Source organism: Protopterus annectens, chromosome 13.part0 (assembly GCF_019279795.1).
Source record: "Protopterus annectens isolate FY-2018-M chromosome 13.part0, PAN1.0, whole genome shotgun sequence".
Lineage (NCBI taxonomy): Eukaryota > Metazoa > Chordata > Ceratodontiformes > Protopteridae > Protopterus > Protopterus annectens.
Genome location: NC_056747.1, coordinates 154,430,408 through 154,451,058, shown reverse-complemented (window position 1 = coordinate 154,451,058; position 20,651 = coordinate 154,430,408). Strand labels below are relative to the sequence as shown.

Sequence of the window (20,651 nt, the reverse complement as noted above, 5' to 3'; positions counted from 1 at the left end):
ATGGATATACAGTCCAGAGCTTGATCCTCCTCTGGCTCTGCTGTTCTCATGAATATCCTTCCTTATTTCCACCCAGGAAATTATGTACATAGGGAATTTTGTCCCATTTGTTGAATCAGTTGAAAATGGACAACATTAGATATGAAATTTATGTACTCACCATAAACATAGATCTGTGTTGTCCTATTTTCATCTGGTTCAACACTCCTCCCTCCTTCCCCCTTTCAAAATTGTCACCTACAGTTCCTTGAAGAATGGGTAGACTCTGTAGGAGTCTTTGTTTCTAACTTCAACTGGTTGGTTCCTTCAGTATTTTTATTGGACCCTTCATTTTCCCTTTTTCCTGTTGGTTTATGTTTTATTTTACTGCAGTCTTCTTACTAGATATAGATATTGCTGTATTGAGCAAACACTCTGAAGTAATTTGAGGATGCTAGGGAATTGTGGGTAGGGGAGGAGGGAGAGGACTGGATCTGATAATTTAAAGGTGCCAAGGCTGGATCTGAGTCTCATTTGTTGAACTAGACTGAAATAGGACAACACAGATCTGTTGTTACGGTGAGTGCTTAACTTTCTTCTAACAGTATATATAGACTATTTCTCCACCCTATTTCTATAAATAATTTGTTTTGAGCACTTTATGCTCCCAGCTTCATCCTGTGGCCTTTTTACCCAGTGCTGCACATCCACACTTGGCCTACCACCTCACCATTCGTTGAAGTAGATAGGACTAGTCATGTAACCAAGAGATGTCTTGTAGGTCTTGGCCATTACTATCAGTTGGAGAATTTTCACTTGGGGACTTCCCCATTACTCCTCCTTTGCAGTTGTAATCCTGTGGTTTCATCCAAAGGGTGGACATGCAGTTGGAAGTGTGTAGCATATGACCTCCACCTCCAAAAGAGGTCAGCCATGCCCACCACCCTTTTCCCATGTTTGGATGATGCCCCCAGAGTGCGACATCCCCAGTCCCCACCAGGAACTATTTTTTTAATGTGATCTGTTTTGTATAAAACCTTCAAATTCTTTAAAGTCTTTTTATTTGAATAATGTTGTAGAAGTAGACTAATGCACAATATTGAATTGTGAACCTTGCCACTGATTGGCATCAACACACTCATCCGTACTATTGATTGTGAGCTGTCCCTTATAGCACAATAGCATTTTCTAACAATCACAAGTAAGCTTGTATCAGATGTCATCCGCTTCTTCCAGTAGGATGTTATTTTAACATATAGGGATAACGGGCTTTTTATCCTCAAAATGAAAGACTTTAGTATTTTTAGCATTAAACTCCATGTTGTGTGTCCTAGACTACATGTCCAAGGCATCCAAAAGTCACTGCATAACATACAGATAATTCAGATTTGTGACTGTGGTCCCAACCTTTGTATTGTCTGCAAATTTGTTTATCCATATATTGTTTACATATGGAAAGTGAGACACAGAAAGTGTAAACAATGTAGGACCAAGCACAGAACCCTGTGCAACTCCAGTTTCTGTTTCTAGGCTTAAATACAACTTCTCTTATTCTAACTCTGTCATTTGCTTTAAAGAGTTTTTAACCCATCTGTCTATATAACCATTTATATTTATTTAATTAATTATTCTCAGTTTACACATGGGTAAAATATCAAAGGCCTTAGCGTTGTCTGGGCACACATCTACTAGCAAACCCATATCAGTTGCTTCCCAAACTAATTAAATTCATCAAAAAAGATTTAACTTTTGTAAAACCATGTCAGTGTACATCTTTACACATTGTTAGAGTAGTTAACATTCTGTTACACAGTATTGTCTGAAAGTACTTTCCTGTTATACAGGTCAAACTTATATTTGTCTGCCAAAGTGAAGGTGCCCTTCTTATGGGTTGGAACAATTGCAGCATCTTTCCAAATCTCAGGTACAATCCTTTTCTTAATGACTTCTGAAACAAATACAGCAAGAATGCAGTTATTTGATGTCTGATATTTGTAAGAAATAAACTATTCAATCCATCTGACTATGGCTTGATTGTTTTAATGGCCAATGTTACAGCTACTTCTGTTATATGTAGACATTCTTCTGAATTGAATATCATATCTTTCTATTTTGGTAGTCTTTATTACCAAAAATGTTACATAATTTTTCAACAAAAGTAATAGCTAGAAAAGTAGAATTAGTTATATGAACATCGTATCTTTAGAATACTGATAGCTGAATGTGTTTATATAATATATTTTGGTAATTAGATGTATGCTCTTCCAAATTGTTTTCATAGTCTCGTCTTTAATACTGCAATAACTTTCTATAATAAACTCTGGCCTTAACAAATCTTGTTATTAGTCTAAATGGGACTTCTTCTAAACTCTCCATAGATTCTTCTTTTTCTTTAAACTCTCATAGAACTCATTTGTCGACAATGAGCATTTAAAGCATTCATATCTTCCAGAAATACTGGGGATATATGTTGGTCTATTAATTCATTAATAATCTGATAAAATATATTCCTATGAATTGCTGATTTGTGTTGTCTGCAATTTTCCTCTCCAAATCGCATTCCCTTTGTTGTATGTTTATAGACGTATAATCAGCCCTGTAATATGCCCTTCTATAGGTATTATCAGTGACTGTTCTTGTTACGGGCTCAGTTTTTATTTCACATTCATTGATGAAATTATCTGAATTCTGCATCTCCGGAAGAACATGACATCAGTATCATCCTTTACCCACACTTTCCAAGATTTTATATTTTCTTGTTGACTCTAATAATATGCTTGTACCAACTTACCATGTCTCTGATTTTCCCTCTTACACCCTACTTCCATCATCTTACCCTTCTCACACCCTACTTCCATCATCTTACCTTGCCTGTCTTGTTTACCACTGTATCCCAGGCGTACCATAGTACTTTCCAACATAGGTTTTCCTTTAAATACTTTCCACAGTATTTATTCCATTCGAGATCGACATAGGCTAAGGATGCAGTGACCCTTAATTCTTGTCTCTTCTTATTCTAGTATTGCTTCTAGTAGGCAATAACAAACACCCAATGTAATTGCTTGGTCACAGTTTGCAAATATTAACTAATAGGTTGTAACTGTGCATTTTACTCCTGGTAGTATTGGTTCTTGTCTAACCTAGTGACAGATTATTGGAAAATGTGACAATTTTGCTAGCTATTAAACCTACCTACACTAGGTAGTGCTAGATATACTAGGTAATGAAGTCTTATGAATGATAAAAAAAATTGTAGTGTAAACACTTTTTCTATAGTACTCTATGTAAACATACTATGTTGCAAATAATGAGTTCTCTGCCAGGCCCTCTACTGGAAAAAAAACATATCTGCTTGTAATTGTACTTTTAAGTACAGTTTTCTGTGTCTTTCGGCTTTTCCCAGTTAGGGGTCGCCACAGCGGAACTCCGGTCCGCTAATGATTGGCAGTTTATTTTTATGTACCGGCTTGCCAGGCATAAGTTTTTGAAACAATTGAAACTACATCAATGGCTAGAGTGTATGTGTATGTATATATATATATATATATATATATATATATATATAGAGAGAGAGAGAGAGATATGGGTCTACTTCATTTGATCGACAGACCATTTGATCGAAATTTAATTTGATCAAAAACTAGTATTCAAAGCATAAAACCGGGATTTGTCCCCCTCCCCAATGTCATGCGATCCTGGAGTTAGTATATATAGTTGGCGGGGTGTGGGGGGGCATAGCCCCCCCCACATTGGGAGGTGTGGGGTGTGAAGCTACCCATCTAGTTTCCTTTAAAAGAAGAAAATAAAACAAAAAGTACACATTTTAAATGAAAATAGGTGGGGGGGGGTTCGCCTTCCACACACCCCCTAACTATACATACTAACTCCAGGGCCGCACGACATTGGGGGAGGGGGACAAATCCCAGTTTTATTATTTGAATACTGGTTTTCAATCAAATGAAATTTCGACTAAATGGTCTGTCGATCAAATGAAGTAGACCCATATATTTATATATATATATATATATATATATATATATATATATATATATACACATATATATATATATATATATATATATACACACACACACACACATATATATATATATATATATATATATATATATATATATATATATGTATGCACTTTTATGTTTGACTGAATCTTTGTACATAATGTCTGTTATTTTTGATGTAAATATATATGTCAACACTTTTATGTTTGACTCTGTATTTATGTGTATACTCTATGTTGTAAATGTGGAGCTTTTCTCCCAGGATCTCTGCTGAAAAAGGACTTTGTCCAGTGGGACTTTCCTGATAAACAAATATAAAATAAATAAAAATAAATAAAATAAAATGTTCCATACTAATTTTTTATTCCCAGTATCTTTACTAATGACCGCCAGTGAACTTTGCCAACATTCAAATCCTTGGCTGCAATGTCAAAACCATTCATGAATGGTCTCAGTTATCACACGTCATGTTTTTCCCCCATCTGTATTCATTTTTTTCTGACTTAATAACATTTTATATAAATTATTAGAAAACGAAGTAATTATAATTAATAAGTATAACTCACAGGAAAGCATAGCATTTTTGTGGACTTTAATAGACTGCATTTGTCTTGTATTTTAATTAACTATACAGATTTTTTTTTTGTTGATCTAGAAGCCACCCAGTCACTGGATAAAAATCAGAAAGGTTCTGAAGCGTTAAAGATCCCAGCTGCTTCAGCTGAACCAGGTATGTACATTTATTTTACACAGAAGAGCTGTAGAGAAATGTCTTCTTATTTCAGCTTTGGTTAGGGGTCACCACAATGGATCACCTGTCTGCTCATGATTGGCAGCAGAGTTTTACAGTGTTGAGTTCCCAGCCCGACGCCCAACCTTCCACAGAAGACACACACACACACACACACACACACACACACACACACACACACACACACTCATGCCTAGGGCCAATTTAGAGTGTCCAGTCCACCTACAGAATGTCTTTGGGATGTGGGAGGAAACCGGAGCACCTGGAGGAAACCCACGTGACCTCAGGGAGGACATGCAAACTCCGCACAGAAGGCACCCCAGCCAGGAATTGAACCAGAGAACCTCTTGCTGTGAGGCGGCAACGCTTACTGCTGCATCACCATGGATGCCCAAGAGCTGTAGAGAAATGTAAGCTCTAGAAAACTAAATTCATTAAAAATGTATTACAGATAACATTTCCTGACTAAGGTAATGTTTTGCATGAGCATTCTGTTCTCTTTTAATTTGCAGTTTGTCATCATGGCTTAATTATCATCTAAGAAACACATAAGACAGTAATTTTCATAAAAGTATTAGAAGCAGTAATGCATTTACATGCAACTGTGTGCTCCAATGTATTGATAAACAGGAAATTGGTATCATCATCTGTCCTCTTTTTCCTATTATTCTGCATGGAGTCTGGGTGTCAAATTAGCTGTCATCATCTCTTCTAAGTCAGTGCAACTCTTCTGTCTTTTTCGATGTTCATGTCTGTCATAGGTCGTCCTTCATTCTTTCATTCAGTACATCATCTCTTGGAAGAGACTGTTGTTTGTGATTGCCTTCTTCCTGTCTCTCTTAAATCATATTCACTAAATCGTCTTCTCCTTTCCTGTACTTGTGAAAGCACCAGTATAATCTGTTGTTCTTGACATTCTCTGCAACTAAGGCTACTTTGGTTTCTGGTCTGATGTACTAATTTCTTCATCTGTTTCAAGGTGTGAATTCTGCTGCCCATCTCATCTCCATCACATCAGGCTTTTTCAGTTGCTGTACTTTCACTGGCCAGGTTGATGCGCATTACAGAAGCACTGATAGTAAGACTGTCTTTTACACCTTACTTCTCACATCTTTGGCACACATTTCACCTTGAAACTCTGTGCTAGTTAGGTGCAGCTCCTCTGATAATAGCCTCGACTCCCTCATTCAGACATTCCTTTTCCTCAATTTCCCCTCACAGATACATAAATCCATTCACACATGCCACTGTTTTCCTTCTACCTTCATGTTCAGTTTCTTCTAATTTCCTGCTTTTGCTGCCATGACAGCTGTCTTGTGTGTACTCTCTCTGTGAGTTTCATGTCATGTACTTGCACTTTTATGTTTCAGTCTCCTGTCATTTGCTGAAGTTCCTGTTTAGAATCTTCCTGTAATGTCACATCATCTGCATATACCATCTTTATTGATCTGTCTCCATTGATCCTGTTTGCTAATGTTGCCAGTCAGCAATATGAACATTAGTAGGGTCAGAGCTGAAACCTGATGCATACTCACTCCAACTGAAAATGTCTCTGAGTCTGAGTATTGTAAGTACTTGAGTCACTGAGTCATTGTACATAGTCTGCAGTAATTCTAGTAGTGTTTCCATGACTTCAAACTGTCACAGGACTGTCCAAGTCAACTTTCTTGTGACCTTGTCCTTTGTTTTCAAGTGTAGGAATGCTCAGTTGAACTTTTTCCCTCGTGTCTAGCTTCTTCTTCACTTTGCCTTATTGCAAACATTTGGTTGGTTGTACTACATTCTGATGTGAATCTGAACTGCGCATCTGCTTTCTTATTTTCTGCTACTCTGCATATTTATTTGTCAGTTATCATCTCCAGCACTTTCGTGCAGGATTACATTAGTTTGATACCTTTGTAAAGCCCACACTTAAGAATGTCCCCTTTATACCTGTACACTAGCACTAGAATACCTACTTTGTTGTCATCTGAGAAAAGCATTCTCTCCATACCTCAATGAGTACCCTCCGGAATCATTCAGTGTTCATTACATTGATCACTGCAGCAGGAGCCTTAGCTATATGGATTATAGCCTGCCAAGGATATAACAGCCGGCCAACTTCCAAACCTTTGGGGCACCTTCCATGAGCCCAAGCTATCAGGCAGCTCCAGATGACTAAAAGGCAAGTATGGGTGCAAAGCCCTTCCGAGCTTTACTATTGTTGAAGAGTACGCTACTCTGAGTCTTTCAAGAATCAACAGTCAGCTTGTTTTTTCCTTTGCTGGGTAAACTTGTCTCACTTGTGTTGGTGTTTCATTACTTTCCTCTTCAGGAAAGTTATTTTAAAGGTATGTTTTAATAGTTGCTTTAAAAGTGGTGTAAAGTAACATAAAACATTTTTTTTTCAGGAGAAATTATCTTTATTTTAATTTTAGGGGTTGGCATAGAGTTTTAAAGTGCTTTTTACTATGTTTTTTAAACAAGAAACATCTTTATTAAACTATCACTTATGACATAGGCAGTCATATATTTATATAAATGAAAATAAACCATAATGACATAATCCAACTTCATTATACACCACTTATACTCTACCCAATCTTTGTCAGTCAAACATTACATAGCTCATTCATGCCCTGCCATCTTTTAAACCTCATTAATCCCCTGTATGTATTCTTCACACAGTTCCCATTTTTTTTCCTATGTAGTTTGTTCCTACCCTTTTTTAAAGATTCCAATTCCAGTTGTTTTAACTCTGTTAACATATTCACTACTGCTAGTACTGTTGGTTTAGGCTCTGATTTTCATTTTCTAGTAATTGCTTTTTTGCCAGCCACCATAATTAGACTCAGTAAGGCCTAATTATGTCTAGGCAATTCCAATTCTGTGTCATAGTTCAGAAAAATAATTTTCCTTGTTACCCCAATTTACTCACCCAGTATCTCTGACAGAGTAGTCTGCAGGGAATCGTTAAAGTCGGCCAACTCATTACACTCCCAGAAAATATGTTCCCAATTACCTTTTTCTTACACATCACACCTCCAACATTTACTACCTGAGGAAAAAATATCTGGAGTCTACTTGGGGCATAAAAATATCTATGTAAACATTTTCAAGCAAAAATCCTAAATCTTCTAGATTTTGTTGCATATTTGGGAGACATACATATATCCCCCATTGTTTATTGCGAATTGCTTATCCAATTTCTCTTCCCAATCTTTTCAAACCTCTTCTGATTGATTTTTATAGTTATCATGCAATGTTTTATATGCTGTACCAATTATTCCTTTTTTAACTGCAACTTATGTTCTAGATTCTACTAAAAACTCTTCCAGTAAAGGTCTTTTGTTTAGGACCCCTCCTCTTTCTTTCTCCTTTCCTTTCCTTATCAAAGATTGATATCAGAGTATAAGCAATCTCTAACCTGTGGTCCAAATTAATTCTTGGCATCTTCCCATTCTGTTACCTTTTCCTGTCTAATTATTTGCTCCCAATACCTTGGTTCCTTTGCTAGTTTTCTCTAATAAATTCTAGTCCCCTCCTGCCTATTGTCTGTATCCTTAATTGTAGCCATTCCTACTGGTAGAATCCTCTTCCTCCATTCTCATGTTGGCTTACTTCTTGGAATACTTTATGCTACTTTATGAATATAATAATCTGTATGATTATTGTTACTCTCCTTAAAGATCTGCAGCCAATACCTCAGTCTCTCCTTTTTTCTTTAGCTTTCCCTGTTTCATCGTCATATCTTTCCACTTTGAATTATAGGTTTCTGCTTATGCTATGTGTAGGAGCCTTAACTATGTAGCTCTGAATTACCCCTTCCAATTGAGTAATCCCAATCCACATTGTTCTATGGAAGAATCATTTTATCCCACTTGACTCTTGGCATTTTCCCCTTCCAGATAATATCCTTCAGCTCTTTATTAATTGCTAACCACAACTTCTCATCTGGTTGATAAGAATATGCCTGACCTGTGTATAAGACTAAAAACATTTTAACTGCTTGTATCTTACTATCCATATACATATAACAGAGCTTCCAATTTCTCAGAATTTCTCACTTTTTGTATTAACTTATGTTTTTTCTATTTCCACATATCCTTAGCTGCCACACCAAAATCCAGAATCATTTACCCCTTGCTCCTAAATACTTCATTTTATTATGTCACCATAAATATGGACATTGCTGAACCAATTCATGTTTGGGTACATGATTTACCTCTGTTCCCTTTGTTTTAGCTTCATTCATTTTGTATCCTGAAAATATTTGAAATTGTCTCAAGATGTTCCACAACACTGTAATGTCCTTTTCTGGTTCTGTCAGCTATAAAATTATATCATCTGCAAATAGAGCCAGCTTTTCTTGACTACCATACCAATTATATCCTTGAATTTCTGAGTCCTATATATTTTTTTGCCATTGGTTCTAAGTATAATGCAAATGATAAAGGGGAAAGAGGACACCCTTGCCTGGTTCCTCTGCTCAAACAGAAATTATCAGAGAGGACCCCACCCACTTGAATTTTCGCCTCCGATCCCTCATATATCCACCTAATCAACCTTATAATTTTGTTAGGGAATGCAAATACTTTGATTGCCCTGTTCATAAAGTCCCAGCTTTTTCTGTCAAATGCTTTCTTTGCATCAAGGCCCACCAACAACAGTGGTATTTTCTTATCTTCTGCTTCCCTCTTGATCATCAATGTTCTTTTAATGTTGTCAAATATTTGCCTTCCCTCCACAAAACCACTCTGATCCATATCTGTCAATTTTGGCATCACTTTTGCCATTCTTTTAGCCATTACAGACATAAATACTTTGTAATCATGGTTCAGTACTGAAATTGGCCTGTATGAAGCTGGAAGTGATGGATCGTTACCCTGTTTAGGTATTACAGCTACCATTACTTTATTTGGGATGTTGGTACTTCTTCTCCTCTTAAAATACTGTTAAACAAAACCTTCCATATCTTTATTATTTTTCCTTTCTAGCTTCCAGAGTTCCACAGGAATACCGTCTATTCTTGGGGACTTTTCCATAGATTGGTTAGACATTACCATTTTTATCTAATCTCATCCTATCCTGTTAGCATTTGGGCCTCATGTACGTCTAACCTTGGCATATTTAATTCTTCCAGTTTTTGTATATTGGGAAATAATATGTAAATTCACTCTGAATTGCTAGTACTGAATTCACAACTTCCATGTCAAATGTTTTCATAAATTTCTTCAAAAGCCTACTCTTTTTTGTCATACTTTCCCTTCTGGGCCCCCAGACACATTTTCACTGCTGCAAATCAAATTCCATTTTACAACTATAAGTAATATTCCTTGATGAAAGCTGATTATTTCTCCCAGAATTTTCTAAAGCACCGTTCTAGCAGTTTTAGGTGGAATATAAATACATGCCAATGTAATCATCCTCCTTTGCCAGTAGCCCCTTAGTACTACAAATCTTCTATTATTATCTTTTTATCTTCTTCTATCACTTTTGGAGTTCTTTTTGCAAGTTTAATATAAGTACTCCTCTTTTCCTTTGTCCCAAGTATTGGTCTGAATAACCATCCTGGCAACCTTTATCTGTCAAATTCACATGTTCACTTCTGTCAAATTCACACGTTCAGTTCTTTGCAAGTGTATCTCCTGTAGCATAGCTATTTGCACTCTACATAATGCAGTTCACTACTCTTTCTTTTTTGTATTTAACTGTGAGACCATTGACATTTAAAGACATTATAGAAGGCATCATTGTATTACAAAGTTATTATTCCCACTTTTTATGGATACCATTTTTATTTTTTGTTAAATGTCTAGTTCCATCTTTTGTATTACATGTATACACTGTTTGGCAGGTTGAACTTTTGTACAGTTGTTTCTTGTCATATCAGTTTGAGACTATATCACATTTTACAAACCTTTTTATTGTATTGAAAGCCCTCAAACAAAAAAGCAAACATACCCGATACCCCCCAAAACCTATTAACTTAATACTAATGCAGAAAACTATGTACATCTCCAAATATTGCAGTTTTATCCTCCTAATAGGAAATAGACTTGAGTTACCCTAAAATAAAAGTTATCCATGCTAAGACACATGGTGCATCCCATGCTTCTACTAAGTGATGCCTGGTTTTGTCTTATCTTTATAGCTCTCCCAGCTGGGAAAACACCTGAATGCTTTCAGAAAACATTATCTCTTAGCCAATTTCTTTTTTTTTTCTATCCAGTTTGTCTTTATCAGATTTGTAGCCAATCAGATTGTCTCTATGGAGACATGAGGACCAGATGAAGAATGGCTACTGAGCATACATTTATTTGCTAAAAAAACCCTTATAATATTCAACATTCTTTTTCATTTATTTGCTTTTTCTTAAAACTTGTTACTTGATCAAGCTAAGGTCCTTAATCCAGTCAGCCCCCCATGCAAGAATGAGAAAAAGCACATTATTTTTTCTTTTGACAGGTGCCTATGTTTTATGCATAAAGAGAAAGAAATTTGGGAAGGAAGGAAGGGACATAAGAGGAAGGTAAGAGAGTTAAGTAGCTGGGAAGAGCGACTTGACTGACATGCTGCATGATGACATAATGAGGGAGGGGGAACACAATGGTGAAGATTACGTCAGACAAACAGAAGGAAGACAATGGTGCAGGGAGGATTGAGTAATTATCTGGGGTGGGCATGGTCACAAAAGGAAGGGGAGCACCAGGTTGAGGGATAGGATAAAATGGGTTGTTCACAGTTGCCGTCGCTGCCAGCTAAAACCCAGTGGGAAATTACTCACCCCCTTGAGTACCATCTCCACTGGGCCAGTCTCAAATGGTAGATAGAATGCTGTGCAGAGACATGACATCAACTCACTGGAGGAGGTTCTGCATCTGGACATTTTGGGCATCCAATCTTCTGTCTGTAATCCCACACAATCTGTGATAGCTGCCAGCAGGTGAAATAGGTGTCACCTCCACTGGTACTACTGTCCCAGCATCTGGTGCTGGGCTGCTTGAAATGGTTAGTGCTACTAGGGTAGGAGGTGTGGAGGCGATTGTGACAGGCTGGGACCCAGATTTTCTGGGTGCTTTGGGCGGTGATGGTAGAGGCAACGCTGTGACCTCCACCTCTGGGGGGCTGAAAGGCCTTGCCAGAGGGATGGGTGCAGGTCATGATGCTTTTACAGATAACAGTAACATAAATAGAGAGAAGCAAAACAGTAAAATAAATATATTTAACAGAGTAGCAGCAAAGAGGTGTGTGTGTGTGTGTGTGTGTGTGTGTGTGTGTGTGTGTGAGTTTGTGTGTGGGTGTGGGTGTCTATATCTATATATCTATCTATCTATATATATATATATATATATATATATATATATATATTTTTTTTTTTTTTTTAACTATGATACACTTAAAACTAGTATACTTGAAGGATCAAAAAACACTTGTCAAATTTAACAGGCCTTTTAGCATGTATAACTGAGAGGGGGGACCTAAACTAACAGACATCATCACTTGCATTAGGACAGAGTATTAATGCAATGATCTATTTTGACAAACCGACAGGTGTCTCTACCCTTAAGGTGCAGTAATGATTTTTGAGTCAAATCAGTGTGATGTGTGTGTGTGTGTGAATATATGTATATATATATATGTATATATATATATATATATATATATATATATATATATATATATATATATATATATATATATATATATATATATATATATATATATATATATAGGTCTACTTGATATGGCCGAAATTTCAAAATGTCGACTTTCATATGCCGAGACCATATGATCTACATTTGAAATCTTGACCATACAAGTAAAACACAAACTTACCTTAATGCTGGTACCAGGAGGGCTCACGCCTGTACGCCTCCACACCCCCAGTAATTTAAATATACCAACTCCAAGATCGCACTACAGTGCAGAAGTGGATATCTTTCCATTCCGCACTGTAGCGTGATGCCGGTTCCCCATGGTCAACATTTCAAACGTTGATCATATGGTCTCGGCCATATGAATGTCAACATTTTGAAATGTCGATCATTAGAAGGGGACCTATATATATATATATATATATATATATATATATATATATATATATATATATATATGGGTTCCATACACTAGATTGAATTTTCACTAATTCAAAATAGTGCATGGAATGCTCACTGCAGCGAAAGTGCACTTAATCGAAAGTGCACTTACGTGAAGTTCAGTACAACGAACGGTTGTTGTACTGAACTTCCGTGCAGTACTCACGGACCTTAGGGTTAGGACATGGGTCATAGTAAGGGGATAAGCCCGTAGGGCTATTCCCCTTATTATGACCCGTGCCCTTACCCTAAGGTCCGTGACGACTGCAGCGCAGTGAAGGACATAGCAATGTCCTCCACTAGGGTGCGATAGTCACGAACCTTAGGGTTAGGGCATGGGTTAGGGTAATGGGCTAGCATTACTAATTATCCTCTTACCCTAACCCATGCCCTTAACCCTAAGGTCCATGACTATCGCACCATAGTAGAGGACATAGCTTGTTTTTATGTTCTCCACTGTGCTGCTGTGTTTTCGGTGAAGTGCACTTACGCAAATGTTCACTTTCATTAAAGTGAACTTTCACAGAACTGAGGCTTCCTATTATAAGTTCGAAGTAGTGAACTTTCGTTCTTGTAATAGGAATTTATATATATATGGTTATATGCAAGGAAAACAATCACATTGATGATGTCCATGCACCCAAAAATGTTGATCATACATATTTCCCTTCCTCTAATGCTGTAGTTAGTATAATAAGAAAGAAAAATAAACTAAAATATTTCATGATAACACAACTTGGGGGGTGGGGGGTAAAATCATGGACATCCTAACCATACCTCTCAGATGTCCAGATTTTCGCAGAATATCCAAATTTTTGCCTCATAGTTTTGGTCTGTTCCTTGTAAAAATTGTGATTTTTCTGGATTTTTTTGGCGAACCAGTGAAGACTGAATTTGCTAAATAATGACAGGCATTTGAGTTTCAGACTTCATTTCCTTCAGAAAATGCCTGGTGACACAAGACCTTTTATTCTAACAACTTTCTAAGTTTAAAAGAGTAATATTTAAAATTTTCCCCTATATTTGCGGCTTTTCCCCCTCATTATTTTTGGCTTTGTCCAGATTTTTTTTGTGCTAAAAGGTTGAGAGCTATGATCCCTACAGTAGGAATGTACAGCCATAACATATCCTGAACCACTCGGCCATATGTATGAGCATGCACAAACACTAATAACATTAAACAGTCATGCTGCTACCTGTGAGCTTTGACAGTTTTCCCAGAACTGGCAGTTTTATATGAAAGGTGTACTGTTAGGGAATGAGTCCCTGCTACTGCATCAAACATGCTCTCCCCGGCACTCTTTTAGGTGCTTCAGTTTTTTTTCTTGTGGATCTTCCTATTCAGTTCAGTTTCATCAGGGACTATAGAGATAAAAATAGGACTGTTGTAATATTTGCAGACGGCACATATTTAACTAAGGTAAGGTACATTGTGGAGGTGGTTAGTGTTATTTAACTTCCTCCTCCCATCAGTGTAGAAAGTTCAGCAACTCATGCCACTGTAATAATGACTGCAGTCTTTCCCCATGCTTGGGATGCCAGTGGCACAGGAGATGGCCTATTCTAGATTATTCCAGGGTTAAGTCTTATACTGGGGCCCTTTATAGCCCTCCTACATAAGCTTCTGGCTGTAATCCTTATGGAGGAAGTCCAGAAATATTTTGGATTCTTTTAAAGGGGCATTACTGTCTCCTTCCATGGTGTCTCACTAAAAATGGCACAAATCAGCACCCAAATCAGATCTCAAATTTCCCATCTGCTGATGGAAATTTCATTTGAGTGATAGATGGCAAACTCAGAAAATATAGGTAATGTATTATTATAGTTTACAATGGCAATTTAAGGCTGTCTCTGTGTATGCTGTTAAGAAGTCGGGCACTGCAGTGACTCCATGTACAGGTGGCTAAATGTTGAATTACAGTTCCCCCAAAGGCATGTCCAGAATCATGCATGTGTAGTGCTGCCCACAGGGACCCAGGAGAGTGTACAGCTTTAACAAGACCTGAGCATGATGTTCAGCGGGTGTGCTCTTCACACAAATTGAGCTATTCAGAGATAGTAATGAGTTGAGCCCTAATTAGCTTAATCATTTTGCCTAGACTGGTGAATCTGCACAATATAAGACCATTGAGTGGCTGAGAGAGCTTCATCACTGTATTAAAGAAACTTGTGTAAAATACTTCAGAAACTTTCAAAGGTGAATTTCAGAACCTTGCACAAGGTAAGGGATACTTTTTATGGTTTTCTATTTGTAGTATGACTGCTTTCATCTGCTGTTCAAAGTACTGACAATAAGATGTATATTGCCCAATACTTGTAAGTGTGTTGGGAAAAATTAATTGAGAGGAGGATTGTAAGCATAGAGCAGTAGCTGGTCTGCAGGATTGTTAAACTTAATGGGAAACACACCCATAAACACATGCTCAGAGCAGTTCAATACATTTCACAGTTGTATGCATTGCACATTTCTCAGTAGCAAAACTTTTTGTAACAATGAGAGGAATAATTATGTTTCCTTGGTCAGTTTCAATGCTGTGATTGTTTTGTGGGGGACGTGTGTGAACTTAAGTGCCTAACAGACTGTTGATATAGATATATAATGTCAGGCACACAAATATGTCCAAGAAGGATACTGGTGATATTAGAATTTTAAAGTGCCATGTAGGAACATGGCTGTTAATTCTACTCTTCCATGTCAACAGAGCAGAAATGTCTAAAAAAAACAGGCCAAACAAAATACAATATTGTATCTCCAGAAATATCATCCATACATAAGCCCAACTTCTCAGATGTAGAGAATGAGGAGCTACTCCAGGCCCACTGTCTCCATAGATTATGGCTCTTTAGCCTGTATGCAGCTGACTCGTTCTACCAGGAACTTGCTTGGGAAGATATCGTGACCAATGTTAATGAAGTCAGCCAGGACCATGGTTATGAAATGGTGTACCGTAGTGCCACTGATATTACACATGGTTCTCAACAAAGAACACAACTCCTCTCATGGGAATATAGGGCAACAAGTGTGGGGCTGTTGAGCGTACCACCTTTCATGGAGATGTAGGATTTCCTGGCCTCTGTCAAATGGAGTAGCACCTCTACAGAGTCCCAAAGTGTGGTGCTGGATGTTGGGGCAGAGCTGGACAGGCCCCAGAGATAATCCACTGGATATGGCACAGGTAGGTAGGCCTGTTTGTATGTATAAATACCTGCAAGTCTTCTGCAGTCCTTAGTCACTATCCAATGTATTAATTGTATCTGACTTACAGTATGCCAGTATAGCAGGGGGTTGTCATCTAAAGCCATCCTGTTTATGTTGCATGCAAAATTTAGGTCTTTCAATCTAGTACTTCTGATGTTGTTTGTTTTGTGGATGTGCAAAAGGTTCATAGGGTCATAGGATCACAGGTGATTGCTAGGCTAATGGCTCTGGGGCCCTTACAAGCCTACCCAAGAGTTTATTCCCAGAAAAGAAACCACAATCAGCACCTGTCAGTGAGGGACACAGGTGGAACCCCTGGGACAAAGTTGTGGTTGCCCATCCACTCATCAAGGTTGGACTTGAAGAGGGTCAGCGATGTGCTTTGCTTGACGTGTATAGGGAGTCTAGTCTAGAGATGGGGCAGCCTCTGGGAGACAAACCTGTCTCTCCAGCAAGTTTTGTTAATGTCACATATTACATTTAAACCTTTTGATCGGGTACTATATGAGGAGTTAGACTTATGGATATGTAGCATCTCTAGCAGGTTCTGAGACTGCCTTGTAGGTGAGAGACAGGTCATCTCTGAGCAATCTGTATGATACAGAGTAGAGTGGTAGTGATTTGAGCCTGTCCATATACGACAGGTGTTGGAGGCCATGGATTCTCTTTGTGAGGTATTTCTGTGGCCTTTCCAGTTGGTGCAGGTGTTTGGAGAGGTACATACCAAATGGGGCATTGTACTCAATTATTGGCCTAATGAATGAGTACAGAGAAGTAATAACCTCCTTTTTTTCTAGATGCAATCCCTTTTACTTATGAGATGACCCAAGTAAAAGGCTTTTCTGGCCACTGACTCTACATGATGGTCAAATGTGAGATTGTTGTCAACTTGTGTACCCAGGTCTCTCACCACAGGTTGTGTGCTTAGGGGGTTGCCACTAATGTGGTAATCAGTAGGAGACATGTTTTTGCCGAATGGTATGATAATACATTTTTTTTGCATTTAACTTAAGGCCATGACTTTGGCACTAGTCAGTTGTTGCTGTGAGACCCTCCTGAAGTATGTTAACATCATTTGGGGAGTCAATGACAGCACCCAACTTATTCGTCTGCACACTTCATCAGCCACAGGCCTTTTGTCATTGCCTGGACCGCTGAGAAGTAGATGCCAAACAATATAGGTCCCAGGACAGATCCCTGGAGGACACCATTAGTGACAGGTCAGCTATCAGAGGTAGTGGCACCTGTTTTGACCTTGTGGGTCCTATCAGTAAGCCAGTTGGCCACCCACCTGATGAGATAGGGATTTACACCAAGTTCTGTTAGCTTTTCAATGATACCCGAGTGGGGGATTGTGTCAAAGGCTTTGGTGAAGTCAAGGTAAGCTGTGTGTACTGACTTTCCCTCATCCAGTGCCTTGGTGACAGTCTCAAAAAAAGTCAACCAGGTTCAGCAGGCAAGATCTGCCCTTGATGAATCCAAACTGGGTGGGGTCAAGTGCTTGGAGATTGCCTATGTCATTGTTTATGAGGTCCATAATAATGTACTCCATGGCCTTACATATCAGACTTGTCAAGCTAATGGGGCGATAGTTGCCAGGGTCAGTAGTGGCGCCACCTTTGTGCAAAGGGATGACAATGGCAATTCTCCACTCTGCAGGAATGAAGCCTGTACTTGGGCTATATTTGCATAGGGTGCTCAATGGTGAGGCCAGTTCTTGATGGAGATGTTGCAGAATACAGCCTAGGATACTATCATGTCCCATGGAAGCTGTATTCTTTGCCTTGGATAGGGCCTTTAACATTTGATCTACAGAGATGTGAGGTGCAGGGCAAGTATTCGGCATGTTGAATGGGCCTTTAGGGGGGAGAGGTGGGTGAAGTTTGCACTGAACCTGTTTGCTAGCAGGTTGGCCAAGTCAACAGGATCAGTGTAAGTGACACCGTTAAGAACTAAATGGGAACAAACCAGGGCTTTGCCATGGAGGCTTCTGATGTAACTGAAAAAGGCTTTTGTGGTTAGCCTTTGTTTTGGAGACTAGTTTCAATTTATAATTGGGTTTTGAGGATTTACAACGTATTATCCAGGGATGCATTGTATGCCAGGCAAAGATCACCTCTTAGTAGTCTGTATGATACAGAGTGTGAAGACTGGTAGAGAAGAGGTGAAGGCTGCCAGCCTAGTCAAATAGAATTTGATACTTAATTCTGTCATTTGTAAATATAAATGTAAAATACAGGCTTGTTTCTTAAATGAAAGAAAACACTGTGAAATATTAACTTCATGACTGTAGCAACATTGCCATCTGCTGTAAGGAAAACTAAGCCAAGCATTTCACATCTGTTCTTTTGAAGTTAAAATTATGTCTTATATACCCTTTGATCTAGATAGTGGTGCCGAATGGGCTAGCTGAACACATTCTTTCTATTGTTTTAAGTTAAGGAATAATTACTAGAGTGTACATGTGAAATGTCTTTTATTGTTGTAGTTTCCTGAGCAGATGTTAGATTGTTAAGTAATGTAGCCTGTTGGCCTGGGAATTCCAGACTAAGTGTCAAAATGATGTAATGTGTATACTGGGAAAACGTGTCAAAATTATATAATCTGAGAGGGCCCATCAGAAATGTGTTAGTGATTTTAAAAACTATTGTTCAGAGAGAGACTGTAAGCATTCTGTCTTGCTATCCAACCTCAGCACTGCCTTGCTCTATGAAAGTAAGTTACTTTAGAAGTGTATTTTCTTGTAGAAATAGCTAGTACTATAAAGATTAGGCTTAAGTGTTTTTCTGTTATATCAGAACTTTCGTACTGTTTTAAGTTTCTGTGTGATCTCTGAACTCTTGGATAGCACTGTGTTTTTAATTATTTATTATTAAATATTTAAAAAACCTTTTACCTGTGGCTGGATTGTGTAGAGTTAAGTTAAGCTCTAGAGTACATTGCATATTTATAGAGTTTATTGTACAAGGTCATTCTAATTAGCCTTAGACTGATTATGCACACTTACCAATTGGATAATAATATTGCACAGTAATAATTGGACACCCTTTTAAGAGCCTTTAGATAGCTGATAATTATTAGCTGGTGGTGGCAGTAATTACTACCGTATAGTCTGGGTAAAGGGGCACAGCTGGAGAATCTGTATCAGCCTTTCCCAGGAGTGTCTGTGAAGTTGTATAAATACGTATCTCAAAGTGTGTGTGGTGTGTCAGCTACCTGGGCAGAGACACGAAGCACTGGTGGGACAGAGAGGGTACTGGAGGTTAGCTTGCCAGCTAGGCTGAGATCTGGACTGTATAGCTGTGCCAGTGGGGAGTCTTATTGGGGACCTGGGGAGCAAGGGAGCAACCAGCCTCAGACTGACTGTGATCTCTGTGTGCACTTAAGGGAAATTGTACTTTACTGTGTGTATTTGTTATCCTTTCCTCTTATATAAGATGCCCTCCCTGGTGTTGGTGGTAAGGACTGAGGCTCCTTGATTGCTCGGCCAGGGCACGGCCATCACACAGAGTAAAGAGACAGGGTTTGAGGTGATCAGCATAAGACATTTTGTTTACTCCCTATATTCCTTTTGAAAGGAACCTTTATGGGCATTCAGTTGCTGCATGCATCTGTTCAGGTACATACCAAAGGGTGCATTATACTTAGTGATGGGTCTGATAAGGGCTAAGCACAATGGTACTATGACCTCTCTGTACCTAAATACTTATAAGTTGAGCAGCTGAGAAGGAGTTTCTTACTATGTTGGACATCTAATCTTAGACTAGGTTACTGTCTACACGTATTCCCAGATCACTGACTAGTGAATCAACCTTTAAGGGAGTTTTGTTGATGACGTGGTTCCCAGGGTAGCTGACTTCCCAAAAGATGCTGTAATGCATTTCTTGGCAATGAGTTTAAAGCCATGGCTTTGGTACTGAGTGTTTGTCCATGTTAGACCTTCCTGGTGGGAGTTCTTATCTTGGGGGTATTCGGTGACTGCTCTCCGTTTGAAATCATCTGTGAATTTGGTCAGACAGAGTCCTTTGACACTGGCTTTGACCTCTAAGAAGTAGAGATAGCAAAAAGGAGAGGGCCCAGCACATAGCTTTTGGAGACTCCACTGGTGGGTGACCTTTATGATCCTAACCTTGAATTCTGTGCATGAGCCAGCTAGATATCTAGTGTGTTATAAAGGGATTTATGCACAGTTCCATAAATATGTTGACAGTGCCTGAGTGGGGTATTGTATCAGATACTTTAGCTAGATACAGGTATGCACTGCTTGCCCCTCAGCCATTGCCTTAGTGACATTTTCTAAGAAGTCCACCAGGTTCAGTAAGGATGACCTTCCTTTGACAAAGCCAAACTGGGATGAAACCAGTGTCTAGAGGTATCCTATGTCCTTGTTGATAATTTCTGTGGTAATTCTTTCCAAGGCTTTCCTACATTCTAATGGCACAAAATCTGTTTTAAGACTGTATTAAATAGTGACCCCAAGGGTCCTGTTAAGTCATATTTTAGACTGTTCAGGAGGCATCCTGGGTTGTTATTGGGGCCCATTGAGGCTGTGTTCTTGGCTTTAGTGAGTGCAGCCAGTGCATGCTCCCTAGTTTTTGTTGGAGGGGTTATGTTTGATGGTATTG

The 20,651-nt window shown here is 38.5% G+C and overlaps 1 protein-coding gene across 1 annotated transcript in view; it reads left to right on the top strand.

Moving 5' to 3' along the window:
* The window catches only part of CPAMD8 (C3 and PZP like alpha-2-macroglobulin domain containing 8), a 7,231,600-nt gene that overhangs the window by 7,029,643 nt on the left and 181,306 nt on the right, over positions 1–20,651 (top strand). The window contains exon 39 of the mRNA XM_044054766.1: positions 4,654–4,728. Within this exon, the coding sequence (XP_043910701.1) occupies positions 4,654–4,728 (75 nt within the window). The remainder of the gene's footprint in view (positions 1–4,653; positions 4,729–20,651) is intronic.